Here is a 21,077-nt window from a genome sequence, read left to right on the forward strand (position 1 = left end):
AACATGACAAATATTAGAAATAGATGGACTACAATGTAAAAGATTATTATTGTGGACATAAAGATAAAAAATCTGGCTTGTCCTGTAGATGGTGTAAATGACTTTAGATTTTTTTAAATATCCTTGAGGAAATTGACATTATTCAGAGGTCGCTCTTTCATCACTCATGAGACTTTTTTTGAGTAGTGTGTTTGTTATGTTTCTTTTAGGTTCTGTGTGTCATTTAGATATTTCTCCTAAGATGCCTTATGCAATTAAAATGGGAACGAATGAGTCGATTGATGGCTCACAGTAAGAGCATAAATCTATCATTGTAATGGGGATAACATAGCTCCTTTAATTGGGCTTTTGATGAAAAATGTTTGAGTTCATATCGACTCGCTCGCTCTCCTGACTGTGGTGTTTTGTCAAATCACAATGTAAGACATGGCTGAGATGTCCTCCAGAAGATGAAATATTACTGGGGTCTTTTCTCGGAACAAACATCTGAAAAGCAGGACTTTTAATATTCTCGTATTAATGTCTAAGAGAATATGAAAACTACTAAGAGCTCCTTTGAGAATGTTCTCTTCTTTGGCTTGTAGTATTGGACTGAGTCTGCGAAGTTTTGATAGAAATCATCAGAATGACCCTCTGACCTTCTGGCTGTCAGAATCACTGAAGGTCAAGCCGAAGTAGTCCTTCTCCAGCAGGTTTAGATGTTCACACACCATGTCCAGGAGATGCTGCCCTTTACACTGTTTCTGCAAAACACAAGCAAAACAGATCATGAACACAAAAACGTATAGAACAATCATCTAGCTTTACAAACTATAACCTGGTTTTACACTAAACTTGCTCTTTGTATGACATATGGCTTATTGCTCCCTGAAGTCGCTTTGAATAAATGCGTCTGCTAAATTAATAAATGCAAATGTAAAAAACGATATGGCATGTTTTTCTGTCCACATTTGACTGTCAAATATGCAATTTAAATTGGGCAGAAGTATTGGGCAGAAGTAAAGTATGCATTCCAGGAATATATTGCTGGGGAAGATGTCCATGTGTGTGTCATATTCTAGAGATGTTAAAAATATGAATCCAATTTATCTCATGATATGCAGATCTTTTTTTACAGAGAAAAGCCCCAAAATAAATTACTCTCCTGACCAGACGGTGTAAATCATTGAGAAGACGCGACAAAAACGGCTTTAGGTGTCCATATTGCTTGGTCGTTCCATCTCATTGACGTCTATCAATGGTCTACAGTCCACAGCAATGCATTTAAACTGTCTGAGGGAGACTGTCTGTGATTTTTGAGTTGTTCAATCGTGTACATACAGAAGGACATCCACGAGGGGCCGTTTATGACGCCATGCGAAGTTAATAAGATCTGTTGTAATCTGCTGTACTCCAGCTGTCTTTAAACGCAAGACTCCTCACTCATTCTGCACCGTATACTCCCGCTACGTGTGATTTCATTGTTTTTGTTCCATATTAATGCAGGAACATTATACTGGAATTAAAGAAATTAAAGACTTTTTACAGTAAAAATTGGTCCAGTATGCGAAAGTAGCCCAATGGAGAATTTACTACACTCTTAAAAAAAGGTGCTTCCAAAGGTTCTTCCATGCCATAGACGAACCTTTTGGTTCCATAAAGAACCTTTAACATCTGAAGAACCTTTCTGTGTCACAAAAGGTTCTTTGTGGCGAAAAAAGGTTCTTTAGATTATAAAAAGAAAGAAAGAGATGATTCTTCAAAGAACCTTTGACTGAAGGGTTCTTTGTGGAACCAAAAATGATTCTTCAATATCATCGCTGTGAAGAACCTTTTAAACACCTTTATTTTTAAGAGTGTATGCAGAACACCACCAGAGAAATGTACTGAACTGCAGACATCTTTTGAGAGATTTCTATAAAGATTCTATGACTAAGTACATCTCTCATACTTGAAAATCAAATTATAAAACTCTGGGGAATCATTCCCATTAACAGGTTTTCTAAGAAAAACCCTTAAACTGAAAAAAGCACAGAAAAGAACACAAAAGAGTCCTTACATCACATAGAAATAAATAAAGCCTTCTTCATATAATGACAGGAGCTCACAGAGCATCTTTACAGTGACATCATCTTCAATCTGAGCTGTTTTTAGTTGCACTCGTGACGCTCCCCTGGGGAGAGTGCGACCACGGAGTACGGACTGTCACTTCAACTCGCACATCGTGTGCCTAACAGCCACAGCTGCTGCTGATGTTACCGCTGCCTCCAGGCAACCCGTTTCCCTGGCAACGGCAAGGCAGCTGTTGCCACAGCAACAGATGGAGGGTGCTCCCGCCTGAATCTTTGTTATTTGGGGGCATTGTTTGGAGAAGTTATCATCTTTTTGCCTCATTAAGAGACGAGTGGTTTGCTCAAATGCATATGATTCGTGTACCACTATAGACAAGGTTGACCCTTCTGCTTATTCACCGAATACAAGCACATTGCTTAAAGGTTAGCAGCTTCAACATCTGAAACTTCAAAGTGCCATACAATATTTAGAAATCAAACAGCCTAACACATCGTTTCCGAACTCATCTGTTATGGTTAACCCATTCGTGCAAGCATCAGAAACGTCCCATCGACTTCTACTACTATACTGCGTTTACTCCTGTTGTTAATTCCAACATCACAGGCAAAATAAAAAAAGGTGAAAATATATTTTCCTCCCATTCACATCCCATTTCAAGAAAGAGATAATTATCCGCTGCATTGTTTCTCACATCTCACGCAAAAGCTGACAGAAAAGCACCACCTCTCCTTTCAAAAAGCTGTTATTACTCACCGAGCTGACAGGGCCGTGGTTTACATCTATCCCTGTTATTAAGAGCAAAACGAGGTCAAGCCCTATAAAACGGATGGGACTGATGTCAGCGATATAATGCAAGACATACCGCCTGAATCATACGGTTGGTTTGCTACAGTGATTAGATAAGCCACGAGAACAAGTCAATGAAGCAAATTGAATCCAAATAGAAATAAAACTGAAGCGGGTGTGATCCATATAATATGATCCGGTCAGGTATAATCCATTAACACACATGAAAGATGTAGAAATAAAGGATTTTCTCTTCATGTCTGTTTAACAACCATATTTTCATTGCTGGCATAAGGGCAGTGAAGTAATTAGCAATGAATGGGTTAAAAGACCCACACAAACACTCCCACACACACACACACACACACACACTTTCACAATAACCCATCACGCTGTTCTATTTTCCCCTTGACTGAGCAAAGCTGGCAATGTGCAGTAAAAATAGATTTTCAAATTTCTTTCGCCAGTTTCTGGACAGGAGGAAAACAAGCCACCGTGACCTTGCGAGAATCTCTGTTTGGTATCTGGGAGAGCTGACCAGGCCGAAGCCATCTTGGGTTTGTTGTAATCTCATTACATTTATCGTGCTTTTTCACTCAGTGGCAATAGAGAGGAATATTTTCCCCGGCGGCGGCCGGCTCAAAGCACTCATGCTGTGGTATCTAAAAGAGTGCAAAAGTGTAGGCATTGAGATGGGATGAAAGCTCCATGCACTGCAGCTATAATAGCTGCTCCTACTGTATATTCAGCCTTGCAAAATAGCCGCTGTACTTCCGTTCCCTTTATCTCGCAAGCATTCAGTGGATGGTGAGCACACACAGGCTTTGAAGAGCTAAAACCACATTGCAATTACGTGGGTTCTTGACTAAATCCTGACAGAGTTAGACATAGTTCAGCTGAACACTTGAACGTGCTGACTGTTTTATTAGTCTACTTCTATAGCTAATAATGTGATATACAACAATGTGCGATATAATTAATTATTTTTTTTATTATATGAAAATATGTATAAAACTGATATCTTTTTTATAATATAACCAACATTCTTTCTGGGAAACCATTGCTACAACTTCTGAAAAAAACTTAAAGTGTCTAATTAACAAACATATAGTTATAGACAGATATATCAGCCTATTAAAGTACATTAAAGGTCCAGTGTATGACATTTAGCGGCATCTAGTGGTGAGGTTGCAAATTGTTTTGTATCATGCACCGGAAAAGTTGAGTCTACGTAACGAACCATGTGCATTTATAGAAAGTGTTTTTCACATTCATATTCAAATAAAAAATTCAGTGTCAGCTGTTTGGAAACGGTATACACATTCATTTGCGAGTCGTCAGTGGGTGCGTTCAGCTTCTCTTTACTGGTCTCACAGCACAGAAGACGCGGAGAGATGTGATCCTGCGCTGGGTCATAGTCACACCTCATATGCGCCGGGGATTTCGGTACCCAACCTTAAAAATGCCGCATTTCTTTACATCATAAATAATATTTTTAACAGAGCAGTGCGTGTCCGTCTACTACGCCACTGCCCATATAAGCAAAATGGCATGATCAGATCCCCATTGCATAACACCTCTGCGAAGATTCGTCCGTGGGATTGGTAGTCGAATATGGCTCCTCCTATCAAAGCATAGAATCTTCGTCTATTCGGGGTCACCCCAGATAGTTATATAAAATATTTTGCATTTCAATAGATCGCCAAAAACTACAAACTGGACCTTACAGATCAACAAAGCCATCTCTTATTGTCTTTTACTGTGTAAAATTGTCACATACTGCAAGAAAACCAGTAAATCCATGCTAGGTTTCATAGATGAGTAGTCAAACCCAAAAACTTGAACCTTAAATGTTGGCTACACTTATATTACGTTGACTGTATAACTTATGCTACCATATAACTTGAAAAGTATTAACAAAAAGACAAAAGTACAAGATTATGTGCTCAATTGTGGTCTTACCTCAATATTATCTTCATAATCCGAGCTGTCCATAAGCGTGACTTTGAAGGGGGCAGTCTTTGAGCGTTTGGAGCCTTTCTGAGGAGATCTGGGGCTCTTGCCAGGCGTTGTCCTTTCTGATGTGTCTTCTGTGTCTTTGTGATCATCATGAGCCTTATTTTCCTGCAATAAGGTTGGATGATGTCTCATTACATCATTCATCATTTACATACAATTAGAACTTTAAAAATAAACACCTCGTGTTTGGTTTAGTCTTCACTAAATTACTCTAGCTGGAATAGTCAATCACAAAAGTCTGAGTGTCATTATGTCACCGCATAATGGATCCTAGCATACTCTTGGCGATGAGGCTCCAGGCGCGACGCAAGTGTTTTTTGCAAGTTTTACCCCAACGCCGTTTTAATTGTTACGTCTGTTGTTTAAATAGCAAATGCATTTGCGATCACAGCTGGAATGGGAGATTAGACTCTGATTGGTTTACTGCATGTTGGCATGTTAGCAAGCCTCAGGTTCACATGCAGACGACTCAGCGGGCATCTTAATATCAATTGATATCAATATTACATCAAATGTTAGTCAACAAATGCTGTTAAACATAATTTTAAGGTCAGTTAGGACAACTATTTCTTCCAGTGTTAATTAGGTGAAAATATGAAGTTCAAACCCACACTAACATTTGTTTAATGTATATGCAGCCAATATGTTTGAAATTTAGTTTATGTCAAATCAGTGTCATGGTTTAAATGTCAAAACGATGTCATATGTACATCACATTGAGTGATTTGTGTGTTTGATTGATATTAATGTCAAAATATAAATTCTAGGTCAGACCGACTAAGTTAAAGTAGCTTTTTTTTTCTTAAATGTGGCCACACACAGCACTCATTTGCTAAATATCCTTTTAAATAGTGTTCCAGTGGGCACTTTACATCTCTGTTTAAAAGATGTAAACTTCACATCAAACATTGATGTAAAAAATTATTGACAAATGTCTGAGGAACAAATCCAGGCACCCACATATGTTAAAACTATTATGTTTTATATTGTGCATTACAACAGATCTAATGCCCATTAAATGAGAGCTTTCTCTGCTGTTTAGCACCACACCTGCAGACGGCTCTATGCTAGTAGTGACGGGATGCTTCTGCTTCTGACAAGGTCAAGTCTAAGGTCAAGCAGCCCAGAGAATCCAAAAACAAACCGTGAAATTATGTCCAGCTCTTATTCTGTTACTATAGTGGGTAAATGTGTTAACATTCCATGAAATGTAAAACTGAAGTTATGAAAAACTGAAAAACGTGTTTCGATTAAATATGAATAAAAAACTGTCTACAAATAGGTCAAGAAATAAATGTATAACACATGTGCGATAACATTTTGAGACAGCGTGAGACAGGATCGCTTGTTTGTGTGAAGTGTGCTTTTTGTCATGTTTGTTTGTGTATCAGGTTAATCAAAAGCACACCGCTTTTTTACTTGGTAGTTACATTGCGGGTGAGATTTGTGAAGAAAGCATACTCAGTTAATTTTTAATAATGCAGTGACTAATGCACGGCCATAGTTTTGTTTTGAAGTAGGCACATCGCCCTAGGGTCCTCAGGTTACTTCGACTGAAGCGACGACCAGATGCACCTTGTAAACACTAGGAACGCAGTACTAGTTACCGTATCTCAGAGAACTGAGGTTACGTTAGTAACGGAGTATGTTCCCAATCGGTACTTCACTCATACTGTGCAGCAGGACGCTATGGGGAACCATTATAATCCCGCTGTGCTACAAGAGGAATGACTAACACCAGCCTACCCTGGAGGAGGGGGCAGGGGGCCTAGTAGACATCCAGAGAGAGGAGGTCTGTGGCATAAATCGGAGCGTCAAGGAAGGGGACCTTATGAGCCTCCTTGAAATTCGTGACAATCAGCGGCATGTAGGAAGACCCCACAGGAGTGACATGGACGGCGCAGCATTTGCAACAACGCCGTAGGAAGATGGTTGCTGAAATTCATATAATTTATACATTGATACAAGTTGCTCCCTCTTTATTCATTCTCTTACAGCAGTCAAAACCAGCATTGCCAGGCTGCTATAAAAAATATGAAGAACTATCTCTGGTCTACTCCCAACGGGATGGTGGTATGGGTTGGTAAAAGAAATGAATAGCAATTTATCTGAGCTAAGATTCTGAATAGGTGGATTTATCTATATCATCCATTTATCTTAAACCATCCATATAGACATATCATATATGAAATTATATCCTATGCATAAGAAGAATTCAAACTATTTCAACTTTGCTTTATGCACTGCAGTCCCTTCAGGGGATCCAGTTTACATTTGTATTATTTTGAGCTTGCAAAAGTGGATTCGGACCCGGCCTAAGTGCACTAGTGCCTTGAGCTTTAGACCATGCACTCAGATTGTTAAAATAGGGCCCCATGTCTGTTCCTTACTGACTATTATTCACAGTCACGAACGTAGGCATGGATCGTCAGTGCATATTCAAAGAAGAGTTGTAATTAAGTTACTTCCTAGAAAATAACATTCAAGTTGAAATTAACGAACAGATCTTGACTCTCAAATGCAATACAATGAAAAGTTTCCATTTAAAACAAAAATACCTGTTTGGCCATTTTTCCATCTGAAGCTGATTTTTGCATGTTGACTGTGGCCCCCGACTCAGGGCCTGTCTCTGTCCTCATAATAACCTCTCTTCAATTTACTGGAGAAAAAGAGAAAAGAAAATGGTCAATTAAACAGTTTCATCATGATATTCTTTGGTAAATCCAAACAAAGCAAAAACTCAAGTACAGTAGAGTGCTTTTAACAGGAGATCGATTTTAAGTTCAGAATGAAAGATATAAGGAGATCATTCAAACTAGAGTAAAGCCTTATAGTGCTGTTCTGGTCCTATATGAGCTTTCCTCCAATCATTTTCCATAATGGGATTAAATAAATGCAATGCTTTTGTTTTTAGAAGACTTCCGTCATACACCACATTGCAAACACACTCTTGAAGCAATGAAGTGGCTGACATAGAGAAATCTCCTCCAGTTATATCTACTAAATAAAGGTCAGCTTTGCCTGGAGGCCTCCACGGATATCTTTCATTCAGCCTGTCTTCTAGACGGGACAGTTCATTGTCAGTTTCATTGAACGTTGTTGCCTAATCCAATCACATCCCTCTCAGTGCCCCCTCAAAACAAATCATTTCAACTCAATGTGCCCCAAACCAGCGATCCATGGGAAACTCGCCTCAACATAAATACGCTTTGCACACAACGTTTTAATAGAATAGACAAGGCATAAAAATATGTACCGAAAAGCACTGAAGGCATTTTATTCCAGTTTGGAGATTCAAAGTAGATGTAAAACTACACTATAACATGGATCTCCCAAATGAATTTTAACATTTTACTTGTAGTTTCACTGGCTTCTAAAGCTAAATGTTCTCTCATTTGTAATTCACCTTGACAAAACTGCGAAATGAATAAATATATGAATTTTGTAGCCATTGTACACATTACTCTAGGCAAAACTCTCACCATCATGCATATTCTGTTCATAAAAAAGAAGTGTTTTGGTTGCTACAATGAACCCTTTGGAAGCTTATTGCTGGAATTTGCTATTTAATTGGCATAACATCTCAGATTTGTTTTGTTTTTTAGACACTGTGGCAAGTAAAATTTTACAAGCATAACACGCCGATGTGGCACAACAAAAGACAACAAAACCTAATATAATTCAACATTTTATCCACACTGGACGTGGAATGATGTGACGTGACAGATGCATTGTTCTTTGTTTTCTAGCAAATACCAGCACCACTATGCCATTTTTCAGTAAGCCTCCTCCAGTCCACTAATGTATGGCCAAAAATATTTGGCTGCCAAACATGCTAACAATTAAATAGCACGGATAATTGAAGAAGATACCCCATCATGTAAGCGTGTGGGCAGGTACCACCAAGAATAAACTGCAAAGTGGATCAGACTGCCCAAAGTGAAAACTGTGACTGTGTGATACTGACACTAGTTGAAGAGGAGAGGAGTCACTGGAGAGCAGAAATAAGTGAAATAAAATGTTCTGGCTCCTAGACAGCAATATACATCAGCTCTGTGAAGAGCATTTCATTACTGAGTCGCGTCAAAGAATTCCTTTGTGAAAATACGGACTTACATATTATAAACAACAAATTCATATTTATACTTGGCAGGAGATGAGGACTTTTTGTGATCATGGGAAATTTGACTTTCCTTGATAACGTCACCGAATAAAATGATGGCCAGGTGCCATGTGCTCGTGGTGCTGGTGTACATCACAACTACAGTTCAGATCGGTTAAATATTTACTCAAGATGAAGATTCTGCTAACATACTAGCTCTTGCTGTGCCGCAAACACATTTCATATGCTCCAAGACCCTACTGTACATTGCATGACTTGACTGATTTTTGAGCAGTCAGACGTGCGAGCGTGTCCAGCCAAACAAACACACAATGCTGCCAATTTACAGGCCTGTCTTTCGCAGATTGTTACTGAACCTCCTGTCCGACACACTTTAATAGCTTCAGATTATTTACCAAATGAACAAGGATCGAGAAATGGGACAGCGACCCATTCACTTTCTACCACAGCCCATTACACAAAGGCTTCAGTAGGACAGGAGGTCGTAGAGCCATAACGTTTTAAATCCATCTTACAACATCAAACATCAAACTTCAACTTCCATCTATGGTCTTGTTCATCAACATATATGTTTGTGTGTGTTGAATTTTCTCTGTGATTTATTAACAGAATTATGAAAAAAAACGTCTGAACTGATTCATGAAAGTAGATCCTCTCTTGTTGTGCTAAAACCAAAAAAGTTTTCTTTTGAATTTTTGACAGTCAATTGAAAAAATTATCCCTGTTTACACAAATTCACAAAAATTGGTAGAAATGCCGTATGATGCATGCCATGTCACCTTGTAAAGAAACACTACATACCTGCACACAAACACGTTCTTCTACAGGGCAAACTCTGAAGGTGTACAAAGTTTTCCATTTTTATTGAAAACTTTTTAGCTGAAAAGTGTTAAGACCCCCTAAAAGAGATAAATCATCCAACAAAGCAAATTCTGTTATCATTTCCTGTGCCCTAGTCATTCCAAACCTGTATACATTATGTTGTTCTGCTAAACACACAGAAAAAAATATATTTCAAAGAATGTTTATATCCAACAGTTCTGGGGTACGTTTGACTTCCATAGTAGAGATAAAAACTATTGTAGTCATTGGAGCCCCAGAACTGAATATTTTGTTTCCAACAGAATCACTGTATCTATTGAATAAGCGACATATATGAAAAGAACAAATAAAAGGTTATTCACAGTGATGCCATAAAAGAACAACTTTGGTTTTCCACAGAACCATTTAGTCAAAGTTAAAAAAAATTTCCTGCATTGTAATGGTCAAGAACCCTTTCCACTATAAAAAACAACAGAGAAAGAGAAGTTCTCCATAGATGTTAACGGCTCTTATTCCAAGTTATTCTATGGCATCGTTTAACACCTTAGCAATCTGTTTTGAACTTACACAGCCTTTAATGCCACAAGAACAGAAAGAAGGAGGCAAAAAGGAGGGGCCTTCTTGGTCCCGAGAGTCAGTTGCCATGGAAACAGTTTTGACCATTTTTTTTATCTCTCAAGCAACGTCTGACAAAGCAAAGTGCAGATAGAGGCAGAGAAAAACAAGCACAAGGAAAAAGATCAGGAAGACACAGACAAAAGCACGCAGAGACAGAGAAAAATGCAACACGACATCAGGGACAGGAAAAGCCGGAAATAAAAGGCGCTGAATGGTTCTCGCGTGCTGCATTGCTTTACAGATGCGTTCAGGCAGCAGGTAGACTTCACACCGGTTCGTCTAGACAGGCTGGTTCAGAACCTGGGCAAAGACATCAAACTCATGTCCTCTGTGGGCAGCAGGGGCTATCGAGCTGCTTCAGTCCAATCTTCTCTCCTCTTTCATCTCGCACCCCTGAGGGACACGGTTTGCCAGAGGCACGGCCATCTGCCATAGAGTAGCATTTACCACAGCAGTGGCTGACCGTTTCTCTTTTCATCCATCTGCAGATCTATCCTGCCAACCAGATGATCTCTTTTATCTACGTGGAAAGCCCAAAATGTGGATACACTGACCAGTTGACCACCTCTAGTCCCTTTACTGTAGAAAGTTTATTTACGGAATTACAGTATTTTTAAATAATGCCAAGCTGCATACATAGACTGAAAATTACTGTCGGGTGTAAAGTACATGTACAGTGTATTATTCATAAATGTTATTTGACTTTTTTCTGGCGCCCCAGCTGCTGGAAATTACATTTTTTACGTTTCCTTTTTTATAGTAGGTGGTGATCCATTAAAGCTATTGACATCTAAAGGCAAATTAGAGAGCTCATTAAAAAAACATATTCAGTGATTTGACTTTGTTCTTCGGTTAATTGCTGTATTGTTTATACAGTACAGTCAAAGTCATTTTAGACCAATAATGAACAGGACTCAAAAGTCACTGTGCTAAATCCCACCGGGTTCTGAAGAGAATGTGGCGTTCAAAAAAGGATGAAAAAAGAAATGGATTTGGAAAGATCTTTGATTTTTATACAAAAACTCAAATGTGCACCCTCATGAAATGATAACTGAAACAAGCAAATGGTCAACAGAGTTATTTATCTGATGTCTCACACTTAAACTAGAGCAAACTGCTTTGCAGATGATGTGCTTTTCACCTCCTCAATGTGAGGTGGGTGGGACAGGCCCGGGGGAGTGAATGCGTGAATGCAGAAAGGAGTAGCAGGTCTCAAGATGTCACCTCCGCTGAGAGCGAGTGGCTGTTCACCCACTGTGACTGAAGCACGGACTGACAGTGGCTGTGTTACCCGGGCAGAGCTCTGTGCTGCCATACATCATGACAATCTGCAGGAGCCCGGCGCTGACGGATCTCTCCAGAGGGAGTTTAGAGTCTCAGCGGGACTTTTCCTAAAGATTCTCTGGTGCCAGACGTCTAGGCTGTTTTCACATCGTCTCGATTGCCCGGTTCATGTTCACTTTCTTTTCATTCAGAGTCGAGTTGAAGAACACCAGTGCCCGAAAACACTGCGGCCTCATTGACTTCGAATGTGTGGACACGGAGACATTTCTCAAAATATCTTTTATATAAAAAATATCGAGTCATATACAGTTAAATACGTAAATACGTTATCTTCTTCAGCCAAGAAGCGAAAGGGAGGGATGGAGCGAGCTGTCGGTTACAATTGTTTAATGTACAGTAAGTTATGGCGTTTGTAAGCAGTTTATGTGCATCATTCAGATGTTTTTTTCATTAACGCCGAAAACAACAGCAGGAACCAAACATTACGTGATAAACACATAACATAAACTGCACCCCAAAACAATCTTCCTTATCAACACAGCTGATTGATCCTGACATCTTCAGAGCTTTATACCCTCAGGGCTCAACTCATACCAGACAAACTACTGTTTGCATTGCTATCTGTTTAACCTGAGGACACAGACACACAACTACCTGATTCCCCTCAAACATAAATAAACAACACTCATTCATTAATCATGACAGACATGTTGAGACAGCCAGCAAAAATCTATACGGTATAACTTTAATCAATATAGACTGAATTCTGAAGTGCCAAAAACATTTGACATTTGTCCAAATCGGATTGATGCTTAGATGTTCAGATTGGATTTCATGTAGCATTTAGGTCATTTCATCCATTGGGACAAAATCCGAATGTATTTTTTGACATTGTGCCAAATTATTACAGCCAATTTAGATTTACTAGATATTGACCACACATGACTAATGGGATCTGTTTCTTGACCTGCTAAATGCAAAAAAATTGTCCTATAAATATGAAAAACTAGGTGAAGTGTAAACAAAGGCATGTATTGTTCTGAACTCGTCCAACACATGCTAGAATAAAACAGCTCACTTTGGTACGATGTCAGCAAAACATGAAGAACTTCAGTAACACATTTTATTTGAGTCAAGCAATTAAACTGTTCAAGAAATGAACCGAATGATCCATTGTCTTCAGTCACGCAAAACAACAACGGCATAATATTTATCCAATTTATTTGAAAATTCTCGCTTCTATACACAGCATATATTCAGATTTCAGAATTGGCATGTGTTTGTTGTTTGGCTGATTCATGCAAAAATGAGCAATTTAATCTGGCTGACTTGCTGTAAACATTGGTTAGGAATTGACTTTATCTTTAAAGTGCTTTTGCACATTTCGTTTAATGCTCGAGTATTATAGATTACATTTGAAAAGGCTGGAAGTTGTATGATCTCGAATGGCATGCTCATAATGACTTTACTCATAATAAGGATTTATAATTAATAATAACACCATCCACATGCGTAATGCATCTGACACTACTGGCATCGAATGGCTCACTAAAAGATGACTACATGTTTAACTGAATAGGAGGAAATAAGGTAACATTAAAAATACACATATAAGCTTTAATGAGTGTATGTAACGTTGTCCCTACAGATGCAATTAATGCATTTCAATCCCAAGTGACATCGATTCAAACCTCTATCAGAATATAAGCACCAAAGAGTGCTGTGATCTCTACCATCTGGAATAAACTCCACTGCGAGCATGCCTGCACGTCTTTTCATGAAAGATTTATCCCGAAGACGTTTTTCTCAGCCTCAAGACTCAGGCTTGTGCTTTATTGTCTTTCGAACAACAGAATGACAACATGGCTGTGGATGCTCAAAGCAAAGAGCTCGCATATTACAGAGAAGTTACTATAATATGAAAAACTAAATCTGGGCCTCACGTGTATTTTATAGAAACATTTTAACCCACGAAAAAGACAAACACAGGCTTTCATTAACATTTCTGAACAAGTTCACTGGAATGGACACTTTGAAGTGATTTAGGAAAATGAATGAAACTTAAAGTGGTAGTTCACCCAAACATGAAAATGATGTTATTGTTTACTCACCTTCTTGTCGTTCCAAACCTGTGTGACTTTCTTTCTTCCAGAGAACACGAGAGATGATATTTTGAAGAAAGTTGTTAACTGGCCCCCATTCACATGCATTAGTGTCCATACAATAGAAGTGAATGGGGGCCGGTGGTGTTCGGTTACCAACATTCTTCAAATTATCTTCTTTTGTGTTCTGCAGAAGAAAGTCATAAGGTTTGAAATGTCAAGAGGGTGAGTACATGATGACAGAATCCTCAAAACTAAATATGTTGTGAACATTGTATATATCATCCAGTCCCATTTGTCGTCTCGTGTACTGTGCAAACCCAGGCTCTGTGCGTTTGCAGCGAAAGCTCTGTGTTAATGTCACAGCCTCACAATCTGTAATTCTGGCTGCCTGTGGTGCTCATAATGTCACATGTAATGAGAGACATCAAGCACAGATGCATTTCCTGAAGAGCAGGGAGAAGCACGTCAACATGCACACTTTAATCTATACAGGATAAATTCCTCTCACTGTGAAAGTGCAAACGTTACTGTCGGTCTGAAAAGAGATGCATCGGTGTACTGTGCTTGGGGGGTGTTTTAAAGATTAACATTTGCACGATTTATGTATACCCCTGAACAAAACACTCCCTGCATCTGAGAATTCTGCAAAAAGCTTTTGCTGACTTCTGCAGATTTGTAACGGATGACATTCAAGTAGTGAGTTTCCTCTCAACAACTATAAAGATTTAAAAACATAACATTCTTTGTATTTTCAATTCCATGCAATTCATAAAGTGCTTTTCACCATTGTGAATTGTCGTAATGTGCAGTTGTTAGTGTAATAGAAAAACGATATGCTATATGTAAGTGATTACATTATACCACTCATTACATGAGTACCAAATAAAAAATGAAATTATTTATAAAACTGAGAACAATCACTGGAATGTTGGAAATATATCGCCTGAGATAACAGGCAACAACACAGCTCCATCAAATCACAAGCAAAAACCTTTTCTACTGTAATTTGGACGCGACCTTGTACCTGAAAGCACACATCATTTACACTGCGCTCTTGACAGCATGTTACAGCATGAAGCTCTGTGGTTCTTCTCTGTGCTTTACATGTATGCACCACTCAGTCAAGGCAATAGTTTGAGTTCAAGTCCCCACTCGTGACCACACTGTGCACGCTGAAACAATGTAATCTCTGTTTCTGACTCGGTGCTGCTACTTAACAACATAGATTATTTAACCCACCGAGGGAAGTTTGTCCACAGGAGATGTTCGGCAAGAAAATGGCATTATTTTCAGACAACTGCAGCGATTTGCTGAATCACAGAAGTTAAGGATTAGGTTAGTTTACACCCCAATGGCTTAAATAATCATACAGGACTTTTCTTTACGCGATAGGGGATGCTTTAAATGTGCTAGGTGGTCTGAGGTCTGAAATCTCCGCAGGGAAAAGAATGCGCTTTATCTTCAGGCGGCTCTCGCCACTGTGTCAGCATCTGGATGAATTGCTAGTCCAGCGGCAAGTGTTGTTTCTGCAGAAAACGAAGCAAGTGATCGTGAGTGCCTGATGAATGTGCAGAGTCCAAGAAGATTGACTTTCATCTTTCAAAGCTATTGCAAGTCCATCCTTAGGCCTTCCATTCAACAGAAAGGGGTTATATTGTGGCGTAGGAGTTGATTTAATTTTTTTATTCTTTCTGACTTCCTATTGTGTGTGATTCATCTGTGCACCTTATTCCAAATAAAACATAAATGTTTTTTACAAACTTATCAAACTCCATTATATGCAATGGAGCAGCCCCATTTTTAATACAATAACTTCCCAATGGATAAATTAAAGGACTATTCTATTCTATTTGTTACTATCCCAAATGTTGTTTTTATATGACAATTTGTTTTTTAAAAGCCACCAAAACTGGTTATCAGTGAATATAATTTCAGAAGACTTGGAATAGAAATAAAAGTTACATAATGTCGATTCTGGATTATTTCATTGTGATTTTATGCAGTCTTTTGGAAGCTAACTGAAATGGTCTCTGAATAATCTATGGAAAACTAAATATAGAGAAGAAAGGCATTAAAGAGATACTCGACCCCAAAATGAAAATGATATCATGAATTTCTTATCCTCAAGTCGTTCCAAACTGTATACATTTCTTTGTTATGTTGAACACAAAGTAAGATATTTAGAAGAATGTTAGCAGCTGAGATTTCTGGGGTAGTCACAAATGATAGTCAAGGGTGCCCCGGAACTGTTTGTTTTCCTAAATACTTCAAAATAGGTTTGGAACCACTTGAGGGTGTGTCTATGATGACAGAATTTTCATTTTTTGGTGGACTGTCCCTTTAAGACAGTTCTAAAATGCCGCCTGTTGAGAACGAATAAAAACGAAGACAGCGTCTGAGCTTGTTAAGACACGAGGGTGGGTAAATCATGACAACATGTCTATTTATGTACTCAGTGTCAGAGAAACAGTGTTGCTGTTGCTAAAGTAATGCTCACAAAATGAGATATAGCCTCTAACCGACAATATATTGGATAAGGAATATTGTACTTGATGCATTCGGAGATAACCTCTAAAAAGTTCTGTGGGAATTGTTAGAGGGGATTTCAAAAAATGATTTGCCTGGGATATAACAAATATCCGGTATAACAAATTTCTAAAATATCTTACATGCGAAAAGCTCAGCTGGCGGCAATTTGATAGCAGGCACTATAAGATTCTTACGGCGAGGTTAAATCTGGTAAAGCTTTTGTTCTGCCTCTGAGCAAGACAGAGTGAAGGAAAAATAAAAGATATCAGACATTTTTAAGGCAGGTGGTGTGAGTTTTGGTGACATGCTCACTGCATTCGGTTGATAAGATCAGAGTCATTCAGCTGTTACACACGAGTCAGGATTAAAGCAACAGTTCTCCAGCTGATTCAAGGTCACACATGGAGGAACTGTCACAGGAGTGCCTCTTTATAAACGCTCTAGTTTTCACACCTGGTTTAATTTCCATTTCCCTCGTCCTGCTGATCTCTTTTCACATTTTAATGAAAACAAAAAGTGTTTGCTTGAAGCATGTTTCCTGTCAAAAATATGCTACTTTGTTTACTTTAAAAAACGTAAAAACTTAAACAATACCTTTTGTATTTTTTTTACCAATTTCATTTGTTTATGGTATATAGGCAGTATATTTATTTACTGTATACCAGATTGTAATATTTGCAATAAAATGTATTACATTAATTAATTATATTAAGGAATTAATAATATTATAGAAGCATTTTCTGGCAGGTTACATATCAAAATCCCATATAGTGTGATATTTACTCTCTTTTAAAGGCTAATAAGTTTTAGTTTTGCTAACTTAAAAATGCACAGTTACAATTGGGTTCACTGTCATGTGTTCATTGTAATTCATGATTATTGTGAAGATCACAACATAAATATAAACACTTACCTAAAGCATATTTGGATAAACAAGCAAATGTTCAGAAACACAAGTTTCTGTTCTCATCATAATTCAAGATAAACCGCCTCTTCTGTGCAAATTGAGAAACACAAACCAATATGTTACTGATTACTGATAGATAGATAGATAGATAGATAGATAGATAGATAGATAGATAGATAGATAGATAGATAGATAGATAGATAGATAGATAGATAGATAGATAGATAGATAGATAGATAGATAGATAGATAGATAGATAGATAGATAGATAGATAGATAGATAGATAGATAGATAGATAGATAGATAGATAGATAGATAGATAGATAGATAGATAGATAGATAGATAGATAGATAGATAGATAGATAGATAGATAGATAGATAGATAGATAGATAGATAGATAGATAGATAGATAGATAGATAGATAGATAGATAGATAGATAGATAGATAGATAGATAGATAGATAGATAGATAGATAGATAGATAGATAGATAGATAGACATCGGTTGAGACGTGTGGTGACGCTATACCACAGGCAGTACCGATCAACATCCCACCCCTTCTGTGGTCCATGGTTTGTCTGTAGGCTTTCGAAATAAAATAATACTTTTAAATAAAAAAAACTGTGTTAATGCACGAAAAAATTATATTTCCGTTACATTAGTGATTTAACGCAATAGCAACGCGTTAACTTTCCCAGCCCTTATATAGTATTATAATACTGTTTATTGCAAAGCTCGTTGGAATGCTTGATATGGATTGACCAGGTTCATTATTCCCAGATAACAACCGCTCAAAACTAATAACACACTGTAACCCAGATGCAGCAAATCCTTTTACAAATGATTGAACCAAATTGCCTGTTTATGACATTTTAACTTAGTTTCATAGCTTAAAACTGAAAGTAAACAGCTTTTCCTCACGGAAGGTCTGCATTCGGTAAAAATTAGCTCATAAAAGATTTCAAATTCACATTTCATTCAGTTTCTTTTCTCATGTGGCAAGTAGCCATGTATTAAACCGGATAATATATATTTTTCAAAGCCACACACATTGCCAGTACATCTCTCTCTCTCTAAAGAAAGACACAAAAAAATCCAGAGCTAGTAAAACATTTATTCTTTATGTATTTTACATGTTATACGCAAGGCAGGTACAGTCCTTTGGCATTGTAATAATGAGTTCGTAATGTATAACCTCATAATTCATTTGAAATGAAATAATCTAAAATGAGAATTAATCGTTTGTTCTTCAGCTTCCTGGAAAATGTTCTCGCATTTAACATCAGTGATTAAATCTTTTAATATCCTGACATCATGCCTTTCTTTTTTTTTGAGGTCTCCGCAGCAATAATCAGATGAAAATGAGACATCGAACATTCTTTATAATGACAGGCTTTAGAAATCAATATGTGTTATATCATTCAATATATGATCTGTAGTATAATCCACAGCAGCCTATTTATGTGATTTGTTCAAACCAACAGTTTTATCTAGATTTATTTAGAAATCGTGATGTTTGCAATGTGTCTCAAAGAACGTATCCATTTATTTATTTATTTGAATGATAAATGAAACAACGTCCCCAAGAATTGAGATTCCATATTGCATGTGCTACTCAAATGTAACAAGAATATGAGTACAGAATATGAGCTTATATATGTAAGTATTTTGAGATAACACACTGCCCCATCGCTCCAAAATCACTTTGTTTCTGATCAGATTCCAATATCTGCATAATGATCTAATTACAGTGACAGCCCACCCGGCCCAGATGGTGACTCGTGCGAGCAGGTGGTCTCAGGGGAAGGTTTTCTGAAGGAGAACACACACACAAACAGTCCAGAAACAAACCGATTTCCTGCTGTCACTGCCCTATGGCTCACTGACTTTGACACTGTCGCAGAGTGGCTGTAAATTCAATAGCTCGAGCTGCCTCTGTGTCCCTCTGCGGATTAACAGGGGCATTTCACAGACGTCAACAGCTGGCCGGGAGCCCCCTTCAGCCAGACATGGGTGTCAAGCAATGTCAGATATATAAGTGAAGCGCTGCAGATTAAAGTGCGCAGGGTGTTCATTTGGCTTTTCTGTACACACCACTGGTCAAGAAAATACACAACAGACCAGAAGCCCACATCAAACTGTCCCGGCACGGCTGACATTACATTCTCAACATGCGTTATGAACTTTACACAGGAAACACAGCGTGACGACAGCAGCATGTCCTCTTGCATGCAGAATACTGTACTGCAGGGGATTGTGGGTGGGAGACTGGAGGACTCCAGGAGCGACTCCTTTTCAAAGTGAGCATACTTTTGACAAAGGGAATGTTCGCAAGGTTATACAACTTTTAATACATTAGGTGTGTTTGGTATACCACACGAACACTAACATCACAATCACCTATACTGAATCATAATCACGTTACTGAACCTTGATAACAAAGCAGCAATATTATAGTTGTCAAGAATACACTGCATATACTTTATAATAGTTTTGTTCTGTTGTAAACAAAAGAAGATATTTTGAAGAATGTAGGACAGCAAACAGTTCTGGCGCACTTTTGACAAAATGTTTCCTACAATGGTCAATAGGGTCCGAGAACATTTGAAGAAAGTCTTATCCTTATCCTATTGTAACAAGTTAGCTTGGTTTGAAGTATTAAATGATCAATGGCAAAACTTAATTGTTAAAGTGACCATCATTTCAACAGTTCACTAACGCTTGCAATGCCCGAGGATGGGCCTTTGTGAAATGCGCAGTTTGGTTCAGAACAGCTTTACTAATAGTGCCCTTTTCCCAAAGTGCCCTTCAAGGGTTCAAAAAATGCCATTTGGAATTCGCCTCAAGAGTGTCATTCAGTGATTTTACAAAAAAAGAAAAAGCCACTCAGACCAACGATCCATGAGCCACAGCTATTTGAACTCGAAGCTCTCTGCTAAGAAGAGTTAATGGACTCGAAGTGGCCCGCTGAGAGTGAACAACCAAATATGTGAGGAAAGAGAAAGCAGCAAGCATCATGCGAGCATGAAGATGGGACTAAACACTGAGCTTCTGTTAAAACTATCCACTGTATAGTATCCCCAAAAAAAGAGTTAAATTGTCCATCGTGCTGCCATGCAGTGCCTCTGCGAAAGCTCATCCGCAGTTTAAAATGAAGTATTAACAAGATGTACCTTTGTGTAATTATGGTCAGAACGAAAAAGGCCCAAAATGTAATTTCTCTCCCTCTGTTTTACCAACCAGACATTTTTGGTCAAAACAATTTAATTTCTGGCAAGCGTTCTGGCAAATTTGAATGATCTGTCATCAAATACGCATTATACAACACAATTATTCAAATGAAACATCACTGTCAGCATTCACAGTTAATGTTACTTAAAGGCGTCCTGCTTAGCCATTTTAATGAAGTTCTTTTGGGGGTATTCAGTTTTACGCTTGGTTTAATTACTTTGTCTATCTATATATTTTACATTCTGTTGAAGTTTACAAGTATACTTAACCATTCAACAGACGCTTTTATCCAAAGCGACTTACAATGGTGAGGAAACTGTAGAAAAAAGCGATTCATCGTGGCAAAGTGGCAAAACAAACCCTGACCTTTATATGAGTTCTTGTGTACAGCCTTTTATTCTGAAGAAATTCTGATGTACAGTGAGGATCAGAAAGGTTCATATCTTAAGTGGTTGCCATAGGTTTCTAATCAGCGGTTGTGTCATCCAATCACATTCAGAATAAATAGAGAAGCTCTGCAGCTGCATTGCAACGAGAGTAATAACAGTCACTCTTTGAAGATGACATTGGGTAAATTTCCCATCGATATGTTTTAGCT

The 21,077-nt window shown here is 38.1% G+C and overlaps 1 protein-coding gene across 2 annotated transcripts in view; it reads right to left on the reverse strand.

The window, feature by feature from the left end:
• LOC306909440 (band 4.1-like protein 1) overlaps window positions 1-21,077 on the reverse strand; it is a 79,557-nt gene that overhangs the window by 29,138 nt on the left and 29,342 nt on the right. For both annotated transcript variants that reach the window (XM_079483144.1, XM_079483143.1), the window contains exons 2-4: window positions 7,416-7,516; window positions 4,801-4,962; window positions 639-743 (exon numbers count right to left, since the gene is read on the reverse strand). In XM_079483144.1, coding sequence (XP_079339270.1) covers window positions 639-743; window positions 4,801-4,962; window positions 7,416-7,496 — 348 coding nt within the window. In that variant the 5' untranslated portion in view covers window positions 7,497-7,516. The remainder of the gene's footprint in view (window positions 1-638; window positions 744-4,800; window positions 4,963-7,415; window positions 7,517-21,077) is intronic.

Source organism: Barbatula barbatula (assembly GCF_947034865.1).
Source record: "Barbatula barbatula genome assembly, chromosome: 20".
NCBI classification, from domain to species: Eukaryota; Metazoa; Chordata; class Actinopteri; order Cypriniformes; family Nemacheilidae; genus Barbatula; species Barbatula barbatula.